At 41.2% G+C, this 13,927-nt stretch overlaps 1 protein-coding gene across 4 annotated transcripts in view; it reads left to right on the top strand.

Annotated features, from left to right (window-relative positions):
* The window catches only part of LOC127583395 (dnaJ homolog subfamily C member 11), a 40,745-nt gene that overhangs the window by 18,428 nt on the left and 8,390 nt on the right, over positions 1-13,927 (top strand). For all 4 annotated transcript variants that reach the window (XM_052039340.1, XM_052039342.1, XM_052039343.1 and 1 more), the window contains exons 8-13: positions 1,996-2,185; positions 3,523-3,608; positions 4,008-4,124; positions 5,729-5,884; positions 6,973-7,042; positions 12,201-12,258. In XM_052039340.1, the coding sequence (XP_051895300.1) occupies positions 1,996-2,185; positions 3,523-3,608; positions 4,008-4,124; positions 5,729-5,884; positions 6,973-7,042; positions 12,201-12,258 (677 nt within the window). The remainder of the gene's footprint in view (positions 1-1,995; positions 2,186-3,522; positions 3,609-4,007; positions 4,125-5,728; positions 5,885-6,972; positions 7,043-12,200; positions 12,259-13,927) is intronic.

Here is a 13,927-nt window from a genome sequence, read left to right as displayed (position 1 = left end):
TGTGCAGTTTGCATTGGCATCGTGGTTGGCACAGACATTGCATGCCAAAGCACCTGTTCCTGTGCTGTACCGTTCTATTTGTTCCCAACAAGAGAAACCAGTTTCTCAGTGTCTACTCTTATCAAATCATTTAATTGTTCTAAATATCTGAATCAACCTTCAATTTCCTGAACTCAAGGTGAATTCAAGCTGGATTTATCCAACTTATTCTTTCATAATTTATCCCTTTTAAGCCTCAAAATAATAATGGAGAATTGGTGATTCACCTTTCCAAGACTATTGTATCCTTCCTGGGGTTCAGTGGGATACAATGGCCATTAAAGAACTGTCTATGTGCCAAATACACTGGTATATAGCTCACAAACTAGCATTTTAGGAGGTTGCTGTAGAGATGGTGGATGCATTAGTTTGAATTTAGAATATTCTTAGATTTTAGAATAGTGGATTGGCATGGACCGAGGAGTTGTTAACAGAGAAGAAAAGAATACAAATGCACGAGTTATTTTCAGGTTTTTATACCTTAACTAGTTGATTATTGCAAGGATTAGAGCTTGGTCCTTGCTATTTACAATCTTAAATTAATAACTTGGGGACTTGGTGTAATGTATCCAAGTTTATCAAAGCTGCAGAACTAGATGGGCAGATAAGCTATAAGAATGATGCAGAGTGTACACGAAGGATTATAGACATGTTACGTTAGTGGATGAGACTTTGGCACTTGGAACATGATGTGGAGTAGTGTGATCATCTCATTGATAGGACTAGCAGAATTATTTTAATGGTGATATTAAGAAATGTTAATTTTCAGAGCGGCTTGAGAGTCCTTGTTCACAAGTCACGATGTTAACATGCAGCTACAGTAACTACCTGGGAAGCAAGCAAATAGTATGTTAGTCTGTACTATAAAGGATTAAAATCAAAAAGGTGTAGAAGTTTTACTTCAATTAAGGGTCTTGATGAGACCATTCCTGAAATACTGTGTATGGTTTTGGTCTACTTAACTATGGAAGGATATAGTTACCTGAGAGCACATGCACTTTGGGTTAGCTTGATTGATTCCTGATACTGGATAATTGACCTTTTGAGGAGGAATTGAGTGAAATAGACTTTTATTTCACAGTTTAGAGGAATGAGATATTATCTCATCAAAAAGTGTGAAATTCCTAAGGGTAGAAGCCAGGAGGATATTTCCCCTGGCTGGGAAATCTAGATGTCAGGGTCATAGTCTCAATACAATGTGTTGTCCATTAGGACTGAGGTGAGAAATATCTTTGTTCAAAGGAATGTGTAAGTTTGGAATTCTCCACCCCAAAGTGATGATATTGCTTAACTGTTAGAACATAAGAAATAGAAGCATGAGTCAGCTAAGAGGCCCTTTGTCCTTTGAACCTGCTCTGCCATTCAATGTGATCAAGACTAATCCTGTGTCTCAAATATGTTCAAGGCAGATCAGCAGATTTTGTATATTAAGGAAATCGAGGGATATGAGGATGATGAGGGAAGATCGAGTTTAGGTTGAAGATCAGCCACGAACTTAATGAAAGGAGAAAAGGCTCAAATGAATCAATGGTTTACTCCTTATGTTTTCATGATCATCACTCCAGTAGAGAGGTTTGAGAGGCAAATGATCATTGCCTTTAGGATTCTGAAGGGACTAGGTCACTATTTTTAACTTTGTCCAAAACCACAGCAGAAGAGAATAGGGCTAGTACTCAGTGGGATAAATTTAAAATTAAACTGAAAGAATCCTTAATCAGTGAATGAAATCAGTACAGTAACACTCCGACAATCTGGTACGCTCGGGACTTTGCTGGTGCCAGACTGGCAGATTTTCTAGTTGGGTTTGGCTGATTAGTGTTAATTGGTGTTGATCACACCTGATGAATGGTTAATAACTTAAAGGAGTAGGAAAGTCAAAAAAGATGAGAATGTTATTTAAACACAAAATTGTCTTTGCCTTCAAATGTTCTCTTCATTTTCCATGGTCCCACACAGTTTTATCACCACTCACTGCGCATTACAGTTTTCATCTCGTGGAATCCGACCTGGGCTGACGACTGTTCTAGCACGAAATCTAGATAAGAATACGATGGGTTACCTACAGTGGCGCTGGGGCACGCAGTCTGCCATGAATACAAGTATAGTGCGGGACACCAAAACCAGCCACATAACAATAGCATTACAGGTAAGGTGGAATTTATACATTTTTGAAATATAATGAGATCATAAAAGAATTGTATATATCATATCAGAAACATTCTACTATTGTTCACTTTGGTTCCTAATCCTTTTCCCACTCCTGTCCCTCTCTGCTACTTGTGACTATTTTATGATAATTATGAATTAATACTGAGGTGTAGAGCTCTTTCCCCTCTCCATCATCTGGTGTCATTCCAAAGGTAGTTGCAAATGAGGTATATGCACCTGTCTACATCAATGGTGCTGAGGTTGAGAGCTTCAAGTTCCTGGGAGTGAACATCACCAACAGCCTGTCCTGGTCAAATCACGTAGATGCCACGGCCAAGAAAGCTCACCAGTGCCTCTGCTTCCTCAGGAGGCTAAAGAAATTTGGTTTGTCCCCTTTGACTCTCACCAACTTTTACCGATGCACCATAGAATGCATCCTATCTGGATGTATCACGGCTTGGTACGGCAACTGCTCTGCCCGGGACCGCAAGAAACTGCAGAGAGTTGAGGACACAGCCCAGTGCATCACAGACACCAGCCTCCCCTCCTTGGACTCTGTCTTTACCTCTCGTTGTCTTGGCGAAGCAGCCAGCATAATCAAAGACCCCACCCACCCAGGTCATTTCTCTTTTCTCCTCTTCCATCAGGTAGAAGATACAGGAGCCTGAGTGCACGTACCATCAGACTTGAGGGCACGTACCATCAGACTTAAGGACAGCTTCTACCCCACTGTGATAAGACTATTGAACGGTTCCCTTATACAATGAGATGGACTATAACTTCACGATCTACCTTGTTGTGACCTTGCACCTTATTGCACTGCACTTTCTCTGTAGCTGTGACACTACTCTGTACTGTTATTGTTTTTACCTGTACTACATCAATGCATTCTGTACTAACTCAATGTAACTACACTGTGCAATGAATTGTCTTGCATACCGATCGTACAGGTCAAGTTTTTCACTGTACCTCAGTGTAAGTGACAATAATAAACCAATACCAATATAGAGTAAAGCTACTATTCCAACATCACAACAGTAACTGCAGTGTCAATGTCACATTTTTCTAATTCCAGCAACACTCAATTTTGACAGACTGAAATTGTCAACTTGTCCAATAAGAGGTGATTTTGTTTTGTAGGTTGCTTTCAAACCCATTTTACTTTGGATATTTAAATCTTGCACAAAGAATGGACTTTTATTCCATCAGTGTGGCTTGGGTTTGAACCAATATTCCAGGAGGTGAAATGACTGCCTAACCAAGTTTACCACCATTTTCTACCTCATTATTAAAAGTCTTCAAGTTTAACAAAAACATATATATTTTGTTTTGCAGCTTGGAATTCCTCATTCTTTTATGTTATTGAGCTATCAATACAAGTTCCAGGATGAAGATCAAACTAGGGTGAAGGGGACAATCAAGTAAGATTATTTTTGTCGTTTTTATATATGGGTTGCAACTTTCACTGTACAAGCAACAAAGCATACTAGTACACAACTGTAATAACATAAAATGCAGATACATGGCATAAGTAAATGGGAATGATAATTAAATGATATGCCTATCATAATAAAAGGATATGCCTTTGGTCAAATATTTCTGGGAACAGATATTAAAGACAAGGATTCATGTAGCTTGTATGTAGATTAACAGAGTCATGGCTACAGACAGGAATCTAATCAAGACTTTTGGGTGAATAAAATATCAACTAATAGACCTAGAATATTTTTATATGCCAGAATTCAGAGATGCATAGCCAAGAAAGAAACCTACACTGAAGTAACAATGTTTCACGGAGCCTGTTGTGGTTCTCTCTGCAGGACAGGATTCTTTGGCACTTTGGTCGAATACGGCGCTGAGAGGAAGATATCCAGACACAGCGTCTTAGGCGCAACTGTTAGCATTGGGATACCTCAGGGAGTGTCTCTCAAAATTAAGTATGTACTGAAAAGAAAATGCATTGTTAATGTGTATTTTAAAAAATTCTTTAAATTAACATGCTTTGTTTTAAGTTAAGAAGCCAGTTTGTTGACTTGAAAGGTTTGTTGAAAGTTTTCCACTTCACTGCCAGGAGAATTCCAAGCGCAAACTGGAGGAACAGCACCTCATTTTCCGTCTTGGAATCTTGCAGCCTAACGGCATGAACATTGAGGTTTCCCACTTTAAGTAATGTTCCCCCCACCAATTCTTCTTTTCTTCCCTCTCCTAGCCTCTCTCTCTTCTCTATCCCCTTTTTCTCCCCCTCCTTACCTTTGGCCCATCCCCCAGTAGATCTGCTCTCCCCTCCTCCCCCGCACTTGCTTATCACTATCTCTTACCTGCATCTACCTATCACCACCATGTGCCCACCCTGCCCTCCCCTCTTCTGTCCACCTATCACTGCTCTGCCTTTCCCTCTAATATATTAGGCTTCTCCTTTTCCTATATTTAGTCCTGAAAAGGGTCCTGACTGGAAACATTGACTGCCTTCTTTTCTCCATGGATGCTGGCTGGCCTGCTGAGTTCCTCCAGTATCATAGTATTTTTTATCTAGATTCCAGCATCTGCAGTCCTTTGTTTCTCTTCCATTTCAGGATATTTGTTCCCTGGACTTGTGCAGTTGCGGAGCTATTGTGTGAAAGGATGTGGGTTCAACTCCTTTTCCATTCTCTAACTAGCTAATGGGCAGTGTGCCAGCAGGGAAAGTGAGATGTGCTGGCTTCACCAATGCTCTTCCTCATTATGCCTTCAGAAATGTTTTAGCAGAGATCTGAGAGTGGACTCGTTACTTGCCTTCACAGTTTAATTGTACAGAAAAAACAGGAAGGCAGGTACCTTGAAAGAATAAATGCCAAGAAAGAAAGTATAGTCTATTTCCAGACCTGGTATTTAACAGATCTTACTATTGCAATTATTTCCTCCCAGTGTTTTACAATATAAAGGTATTGAGTAATTTGAGACCACTTCAGATAGATGGAGTAGCCATGATCTAACTAATTCTCAGTGCAACTTGAATTGCCTCATTACAGTACAGCAGAGTTATTTACAGAAGAGCTTAATGTTTAATCTTGGGAAATTGTTATTCACTTGGCGTCTTCTCAGTGTTTCTCCAAGTGTTGTGGCCAGCAGTACAGGGTAAAATGACACTGTGCTTGAGACTGGCATGGTAACATTTCTTGGTGTGCGGCAGGGTGTGTTCTCCTTATCAAGAGCAAGCTGTTGGCTTTTCTCCATCCCTCCATAACTTTATAGTAAATACACTACTCAGGGTGCTAGAGAGTTGTACAGATCAGAAGGTCCCAGATTCAATTCCTGGACTTTTACAGAATTAGCTATATTCCATTCAGAGATTAGCATTATCAAGAATTTGCTGTAATGTTCTGCTTGGTGTCATGCATGTATGTCAAGTACCCCAGCCTTCTGGCTGTTGAATTGGTATTTTGGAGAAATGGACATGTGCGCCTTATCTAGAGCTCGTACTGCAGGTTAAGCAGTGAGATAACTTGCATTCATGAATTTCATTTTTTCTTTGAGTTTTGTTTTTAATTTTCTTTCGTTCCAGATTAAATCGAGCCAGCCAGACTTACTTCTTCCCTATTCATCTGACAGACCAACTCCTGCCCAGTGCCATTTTCTATGCTACCGTTGGACCTCTGGTTGTTTATTTTGCCATGCACCGACTCATCATCAAACCCTACCTCTTAGCACAAAAAGAAAAGTGAGTGTATCTTTGGCAGGTGCCAGTCTGTCTTGTTTCTTCGTCTTTAGTTTTCCCTGCTTTTAGCCCGACAATTGTAGTTGATCTAATTATTCATTCGGGTGCGCGTGCAGCTGAGTGTGGTGCCGATCCATTCCAATCAGAACACTCTCACATCCCCCGCCACCCCAGGCACATTTTTGGCTGATGACCAGTCTCTTCAGAACTATTCCAATGGTTAATGCCTTTAGGAGAGAAAATACAGAACAAAATATACAGATATAAGAAATTATTCTGCAAGTAGTTGTTCTGCAAATCTTTTTGCACTTGGTATTACAATGGTTGCTAAATATGAAAACAGCACCCAACAATCACATAAGTTTTGCAAGTCGTCCACTTGATACATAAATCTGTTGAAAGCTGTTCTCAACCACATTGATCCTGGTCTGCTATTTCTAAAAATATATCCGATGCTCTTAGTTTGATACCAGTCTGCAACTCGCTTCCAAACAGCCTGAACTTCTAAAACCCCCCTACTGGACTCCAGTCTAATAATAACCCTTCAATAACTGTCATTCTACCTGCAATCCAAAGAGCCAGATAAATTGCAGTCTGTATTTTCCACATATTATTTAAAGATAAAATTCAGAATTCCTGAGCACAAACCTTGTTTCTGGTTTTCCTGATTTGTATTAGAGAAAATATTTTGTCAATCTTTTGTGCCAAACTTTGCCATTGTAAATTTCTGTGCTACATTTCCTTTTTAATTTTGTTATGTTGACAGATACAGTGTAATTACAGGCTCTGGCCATGTAATGACTTCGTGGAGCAAGTTTCCTGACATCTTCCCAAATTTCGCAACAGTCTTATTGATAAAGGGAAACCTACATTTGCTTGTCAGCAACATCACTGAGAATTTATTGGGTCTATTCATATAAATTCGCATGGGCGTCACAATAGAGTTCCAGCCACAAATTATTCTCCATTAGCTTGTTCTCTATCTAGTGTCTATTTTTTTTAAGGGTGAGAAGCCTCTTCTTTAACAACATGGTGTTTGGATGGCAGTGAGATAATTTGCCATTTTGCTTTGTGTCTGTGTTATCTGCTAGGGAACTGGAGAAACAGAGAGCAAGTTCATCGAGTACAATAGCACTGAAGAAGCAGGAAGCTGAGGCAGCGGTAAGAGATGTGACTTAACCCATTTATCGGTTACAAAGGAATATGCATGCTGCAGCTGAAACATGAAGAGGTGGTGATATGAAATTTCCCACAATCTTCCAGGGGTGGGAGTGGGGAGGTTTTATTTGTTCGTGGTATGTTGACATCATTTCCAATGCTCACAATTATTGACCATCCCTGATCTCACTGTTCTTTTGGGAGCACATACAACTAAGTAAGGTATTGAGCCATTCAGTACAGTCCATCCAAAATTGCCCCCAACTGAGGCAGTTAAGAGTCAACCATATTGGTGGGTGTGGAGTCACACAGACCAGCTGGGTTATGGGTGGCAAATTTCTTCCCCCTGGAAGACAATCAGATGGCATTTTACAGTAGTCTTATAGTTTCACAGTTGCTGTTACTTAGACTATCTTTAGTTCCAGATTTATATATGTACTTGAATATAAATTTCACTGCCATTTTGTGATTCAAAGTTGTGTGTCTGAATCATACTGTTGGTCCAGTAAATTAACCATTATGCTCCAGTACCCCAATAAAAGTAGCACTAGTATTGTAGAACCTAGGAACAGGAGACAGCCATTTAAGCTCTCTATTCTGTTCCACCATTCATTGAGATACATTAGCCACAATATAATTGCATCCATCTGTGCCTCCATATCCCTTTGCATTCTTAACTAGAGGAAAAAATAGCAATCTTCAATTGTGCTTTACTCATTGATCAACAGAAAATATTGATCAGTTCTTTAGAAAATCCTAACAAGCCCAACCAAAGCACCCTAAACCTTCTGTATTCCAGGAAATGCAGCCCAGTTTGTTATCTAACCCCTGAAGCTATGGATACATACCAACAAATCTGAGCAGTATTCCTTCTAAGGCCAATGTAAGCTTTCTAGACCGTGAACTGTACAGGTTTGCTGGACCAGACTTATTTTGTCTCAATTAAACTAAGCTTGGCTGTGGTCAGGGATCCAGCCCAGATTCACTCACTCATTCCACGTACTTAGCATGATTGTTTAAACAAGGAAAGAAACTGAAGAGCAGCCGTGGGGCAGTACCTTCACAAGGATTGAGCACTTTTTATGGAGATTTGTAATACCAATGAGAAATTTAGATCATAAGACATAGGTCAAATAGCTGAATTCTGCTTCTATCAAATCTGCTCCACAATTCAATCATGGATCATTTATTTTTCCCTTTCAACCCCATTCTCCTGCCTTCTTCCTGTAATCTTTGACAACCTTACTAATCAAGAACCTATCAACCTCCGCTTTAAATATACCCAGTGACTGGGCCTCCACAGCCGTCTGTGGCAATGAATTCCACAGATTCACCACCCTCTGGTTAAAGAAGTTCCTCCTCATCTCTGTTCTAAAGGCATGTCCTTTTATTCTGAGGCTGTGCTCTCTGGTTCTAGACTCTGCCACAACTGGAAACATCCTCTCTACATCCACTCTATCCAGGACTTTCAATATTGGTATTGGTTTATTATTGTCACATGTACCGAGGTACAGTGAAAAACTTGTCTCGCATACCATTCATACAGATTAATTCATTACACAGTTCATTGAGGTAGGACAGGGTAAAACCATAACAGAATACAGAGTGAAGTGTCACAGCTGCAGGGGAAGTGCAGTGCAGGTAGACAATAAGCTGCAAGGTCATAAGGTAGATTGTGAGGTCAAGAGTCCATTTTATCGTTTGAGGGAACCGTTCAATAGTCTTATAGCAGTGGGATAGAAGCTGTCCTTGAATCTGGTGGTATGTGCCCTCAGGCTCCTGTATCTTCTGCCTGATGGGAGAGGGGGGAAGAGAGAATATCCTGGGTGTGTGGGGTCTTTGATCATGCTAGCTGCTTCACTGAGGCAGCAAGAAGTATAGCTGGAGTTCATGGAGGGGAGGCTGGTTTCTGTGATGTGGACACAGCCCAGCACAACTCTCTGTAGTTTCTTGCGGTCCCGGGCAGAGCAGTTGCCATACCAAGCCGTGATGCATCCAGAGAGGATGCTTTCTATGGTGCATCAATAAAAATTGATGAGTGTCAAAGGGGGCATGCCAAATTTCTTCAGCCTCCTGAGGAATTAGAGACTCTGGTGAGCTTTCTCGGCTGTGGCATCTACGTGGTTGGACCAGGACAGGCTATTAGTGGTGATCACTCCTAGGAACTTGAAGCTCTCAACTCTCTCGACATCAGCTCCATTGATGTAGACAGGTGCATGTGCACTGCCCCCCTTCCTGAAGTCGATGACCAGCTCTTTTGTTTTGCTGACATTGAGGGAAAGGTTGTTGTCATGACACCATGTCACTAAGTTCTCTATCTCCTTCCTGTATTCCGACTCATCGTTATTTGAGATACGCCCCACTACAGTGGTATCATTTGCAAACTTGTTACAGCAGACTCTGGCCACGCAGTAATGAGTACTTAGGGAGTAGAGTAGAGGGCTGAGGACGCAACCTTGTGGGGCACCAGTGTTGAGAATAATCGTGCCAGAGGTGTTGCTGCTTATCCTCATTGATTGCCTCCTCATCCTTCTAAACTCCAGCGAGTACAGACCCAAAGCCATCAAATGCTCCTCATAGGTTAACCCTTTCATTCTCGGGATCATTCTTGTGAACCTCCTCTGGACCAATGCTAGCACATCCTTCCTTAGATATGTGGCCCAAAACGGCTCTCATTACTCCAAATGAGGTCTGGTCAACGCCTTATAAAGCCTCAGCATTACATCCTTGCTTTTATATTCTAGTCCTCTCAAAATGAATGCTAACATTGCATTTGCCTTCCTTACTACCAACTCAATGTGCAAGTTAACCTTTAGGGAATCCTGCACTCAGACTCCCAAGTCCCTTTTGCATCTCCGATTTCTGAATTCGCTCCACGTTTGGAAAATAGTCTATGCCTTTATTCCTTGTACCAAAGTGCATTACCATACGCTTCCTTATGCTGTATTCCATCTGCCACTTCTTTGCCCATTCTTCCAACCTGTCCAAGTCCTTCTGCAGCCTCCCTGCATCCTCAACACTACCTGCCCCTCCATCTATCTTTGTATCATCCATAGACTTCACAAAGCCATCAATTCCATCATCCAGATCATTAACATATAACGTGAAAAGTAGCGGACCCAACACCGACCTCTGCGGAACACCACTAATCTCCGGCAGCCAACTAGAGAAGGTCCCCTTAATTCCCACTCTTTGCATTCTGCCAGTCAGCCAATCTTCTATCCATGCTGGTACCTTTCCTGTAATACCATGGGCTCCTATCTTGTTTAGCAGCCTCATGTGTGGCACATTGTCAAAGGCCTTCTGAAAATGCAAGTAAACAACATCCACCAACTCTCCTTTGTTTATCCTGCCATTTACTTCCTCAAACAATTCCAACAGATCTGTCAGGCAAGATCTCCCCTTCAGGAAACCATGCTGACTTCGGTCTATTTTGTCATATGCTTCCAAGTACCCCGAAACTTCATCCTTAATAATGGACCCTTTAAAATCTTACCAACCACTGAAGTCAGGCTAACTGGCCTATAATTTCCTGTCTTTTGCCTCCCTCTCTTCTTAAAGAGTGCAGTGACATTTGCGATTTTCTGGACCTCTGGAACCATTCCTGACTCTGGTAGTGATCTTTCAAGAATCACTAATGCCTGCACAATCTCTTCAGCTACCTCTTTCAGAACCCTGAGGTGTAGTCCATTCAGTCCAGATGACTTGTCTACCTTCAGGCCTTTCAGCTTCCCAAGCATCTTCCCTTTAGTAATGGCGACTACACTCATTTCTGCCCCCTGACTCTCAAATTTCTGGCATGTTGCTGGTGTCTTCCACAGTGAAGACTGACGCAAAATACTTGTTCAGTTTGTCTGGCATTTCTTTGTTCCCCATTACTACCTCTTCAGCGTCATTTTCCAGCAGTCCAATGTCCACTCTCGCCTCTCTTTTACTCTTCATATATCTGAAAAAACTTTTGGTATCCTCTTTTATATTATTGACTAACTTAACTTCATATTTCATCTCTTCTCCCCTTGTTTTTTTAGCTGCCTTCTGTTGGTTTTGAAAAGCATCCCAGTCCTCTAGCTTCCCACTAATTTTTGCAATACTGTATGCCCTCTCTTTTGCTTTTATGCTGTCTTTGACTTCCATTATCAGCCATGGTTACCTCATCCTCCCTTTAGAATGCTGCTGCTTCTTTGGGATTAATTGATCCTGTGTCTTCTGAATTACTCCCAGAAACTCCTGCCATTGCTGCTCTACCATCATCCTTGCTAGGGTCCCTTTGTTGTTTTTTAGTCCCTATGAAGTAACGTAGTTGGGTATTGCTCGATGCCTGTGGATGTGGAGTCATCTTATAATAAAACTAAATTTAAAATTTCATAAACAAGAAGCTGCTGAATCGTTTAAAACCCCATGAGTTGTCTTTCAAGGGACAGATTCTGCCCTCCTTACCTAGTCTTGCTTTTATAAGACTTCCATCCCATTAATGTGGCTGATTTCCAACTCCTCAGGTTTGGAGCAAATAAGGATAGCCAGTAAGTGCTGGCATCACTAGCGACATCTGTATCCTGTAAGCAACTAAATTTAACATAAAATCAAACACAAGAAGTGTCCTTTTCTTGTGTTGTAGTATGAGACTTCTTCCATTGTGTGGCATCAGAGAGCTTTGCTCCTGCATGGACCAGTTTCTGTTTACAAGACTGATCAACGGTAGATTTATTAAAAGTGAGGCATTGTTGAACCAGAAGAACTTCTTGGTCGCTAAGCATTGGATGATGGGTGAATGGAACTTGATGGAAGTTAGAACTGGGATGAGCTCCACTTTAAAGGATTGGAATGGGGAGGCTGGCTGGAGACTGGTGGCATAATGAAGTTTGGAGATGACCAAAGTACCCTGCCTTTTGGCTCTTACACGATCTGGCCAACTGCTTAGGTTTGAACTTGGGATGCATGCCATTCCCACTTCTATAGAGGAGAATACTTCAAAATATTTTTAACATTTATACCAGTTTATTGTTTTTATCTAACTGTATGTAATTCAAGAAATTCCACTTTCTAATCACAAATTGATCCTGAACTTCCTATTGAGTTGTTAGTCAACAATTCCAGTATTTTGATATAATCTGCTCTTTGGAGTATCTGTGGACTGAGGATCCTTTAATAATTCTTGTTTTAGGTTCGGTTGATGCAGGAGTCTGTGAAGAGGATCATAGAAATAGAAGAGTCTAAACTGGGTAAGAACGTGACGTTACTGAATTTGTGGCATGTGTCACTGCATTTTATTTCTCGTCCATTAACCCAGCCACAATTTGTGAATTGCTTTAACCTGAACAATCTAACTGCAGTGAATGATGTCGGAAAATATTTGAAAAACTAAAATTCTTCAAGGTGCATTGAAAAATTACTTCTAAAAATCATAAACTCCTTAAAAGTAGAGTGCATTGTAGCAGAAGGAATAAATTATCCACAAGTGCTTAAACGTTTGTGCTCAGAAGGCTATCTTTAGTCCAGAGTAGAGGGCTGCAGGTCATAATTGTTCCCAGCACTTCTTTTGCATGGCACAGTAGTAAATTTGTTCTGCGCCCTCTCGAGTGCCTCTGTATTCATAATTTCTTTTTGTATCCATTTTTTTGGGGGTCTTGCCATTGCTGCAAGGCCATTGTTTATTAGCTGTCCCTATTTGCCCTTGAGAAGGTGGTGGTGAGCTATCACTTTTAGCTGCTTCTGGTGAAAGTACTGCACAGTGCTGTTGGGCAGGAAATTCCAGGATTTAGACCCAGCAATGATGAAGGAACAGCAATGTATTTTCAAGTCAGTCTTATGTGCAACTTGGAAGGGAAAACTGCAGGTGGTCATATTCCTGCGTGCCTCCTTCCCTTGTTCTTTTTGGTAGCGGTCACAGCTTTGGGAGATGATTACAAAGTTGTCTGGATGTTTCTGGAAGATTAACACTGAAGTCACTGTGTGCTGATATTGGAGAGAATGAACACTTAAGGTGATGGATTGGGTAGCATCAAGTGTTAAACTTGTTGAGATATGTTGGCCTTGCACTTACGCAGGCAAATTGAGAGTACGCCAACATGCTCCTGATTTGTGCCTTCTGGATTATGGAAAGAGCTTGGGGTTGTCAGGAGGTGAGTCACTCCCTTCAGGATACCCAGCCTTTGATCTTCTCTTGTAGCCACAGTATGTATGTGGTTGGTCCAGTTGGGTTTCTGATCAATGGTAACCCTAAAATTATTGACAGTGGGAGACTCTGCAATGCTAAGGGCATTGAACGGCAAGGGTAAGTGGTAAGATTCTTTCTCATTGGAGATGGTCATTTGTGGTGCGTACATTACTTGCTACATATCAGCCCATGCCTGAATGTTTCTTGGTCATGCTGCCTGCCAGAATGGCCTGCTTCATTTACAGAGGAATTGCAATTGGAATTGAGTATTGTGCTATCAGCAGTGAATATCCCCACTTTTGACCTTATGATGGAAGGAAGGTCATTGAAGCAAAGAGCTAATATTGGCAACCAAAGCTGTATGTGATACTCTTAGTGGTCTAACCACCACTCAATACATATGTAACATTCCTTGTGTTCAGTTCGACCCCTAGAAACATAAACCTGGTTTACTTTTCGTACAGTCTGTGTCATAGATTTTAAGGATGTATTTGTACTGTGAGATTCCCTATTTCTTCTCCTATCTTCCAAACAGTAAATGACCTCGCTCGTCTTCCTCCCAAAATAAACCTCCTTTTATCTGTGTTGAACTTTGTCAGTTGTTGCCCATTCTGCAAGTACATTAACAACATCATATAATTTGTTGCTGCCCTACTCAGTAGTGGCTCTTGCGACATGCACCTTTGCACCACAACATCAGCAGATTTGGAAATTGTGTTTTTGATTCCATAGTG

Source organism: Pristis pectinata, chromosome 26 (assembly GCF_009764475.1).
Source record: "Pristis pectinata isolate sPriPec2 chromosome 26, sPriPec2.1.pri, whole genome shotgun sequence".
Lineage (NCBI taxonomy): Eukaryota > Metazoa > Chordata > Chondrichthyes > Rhinopristiformes > Pristidae > Pristis > Pristis pectinata.
This window is presented reverse-complemented; position numbering and strand designations above follow the sequence as displayed.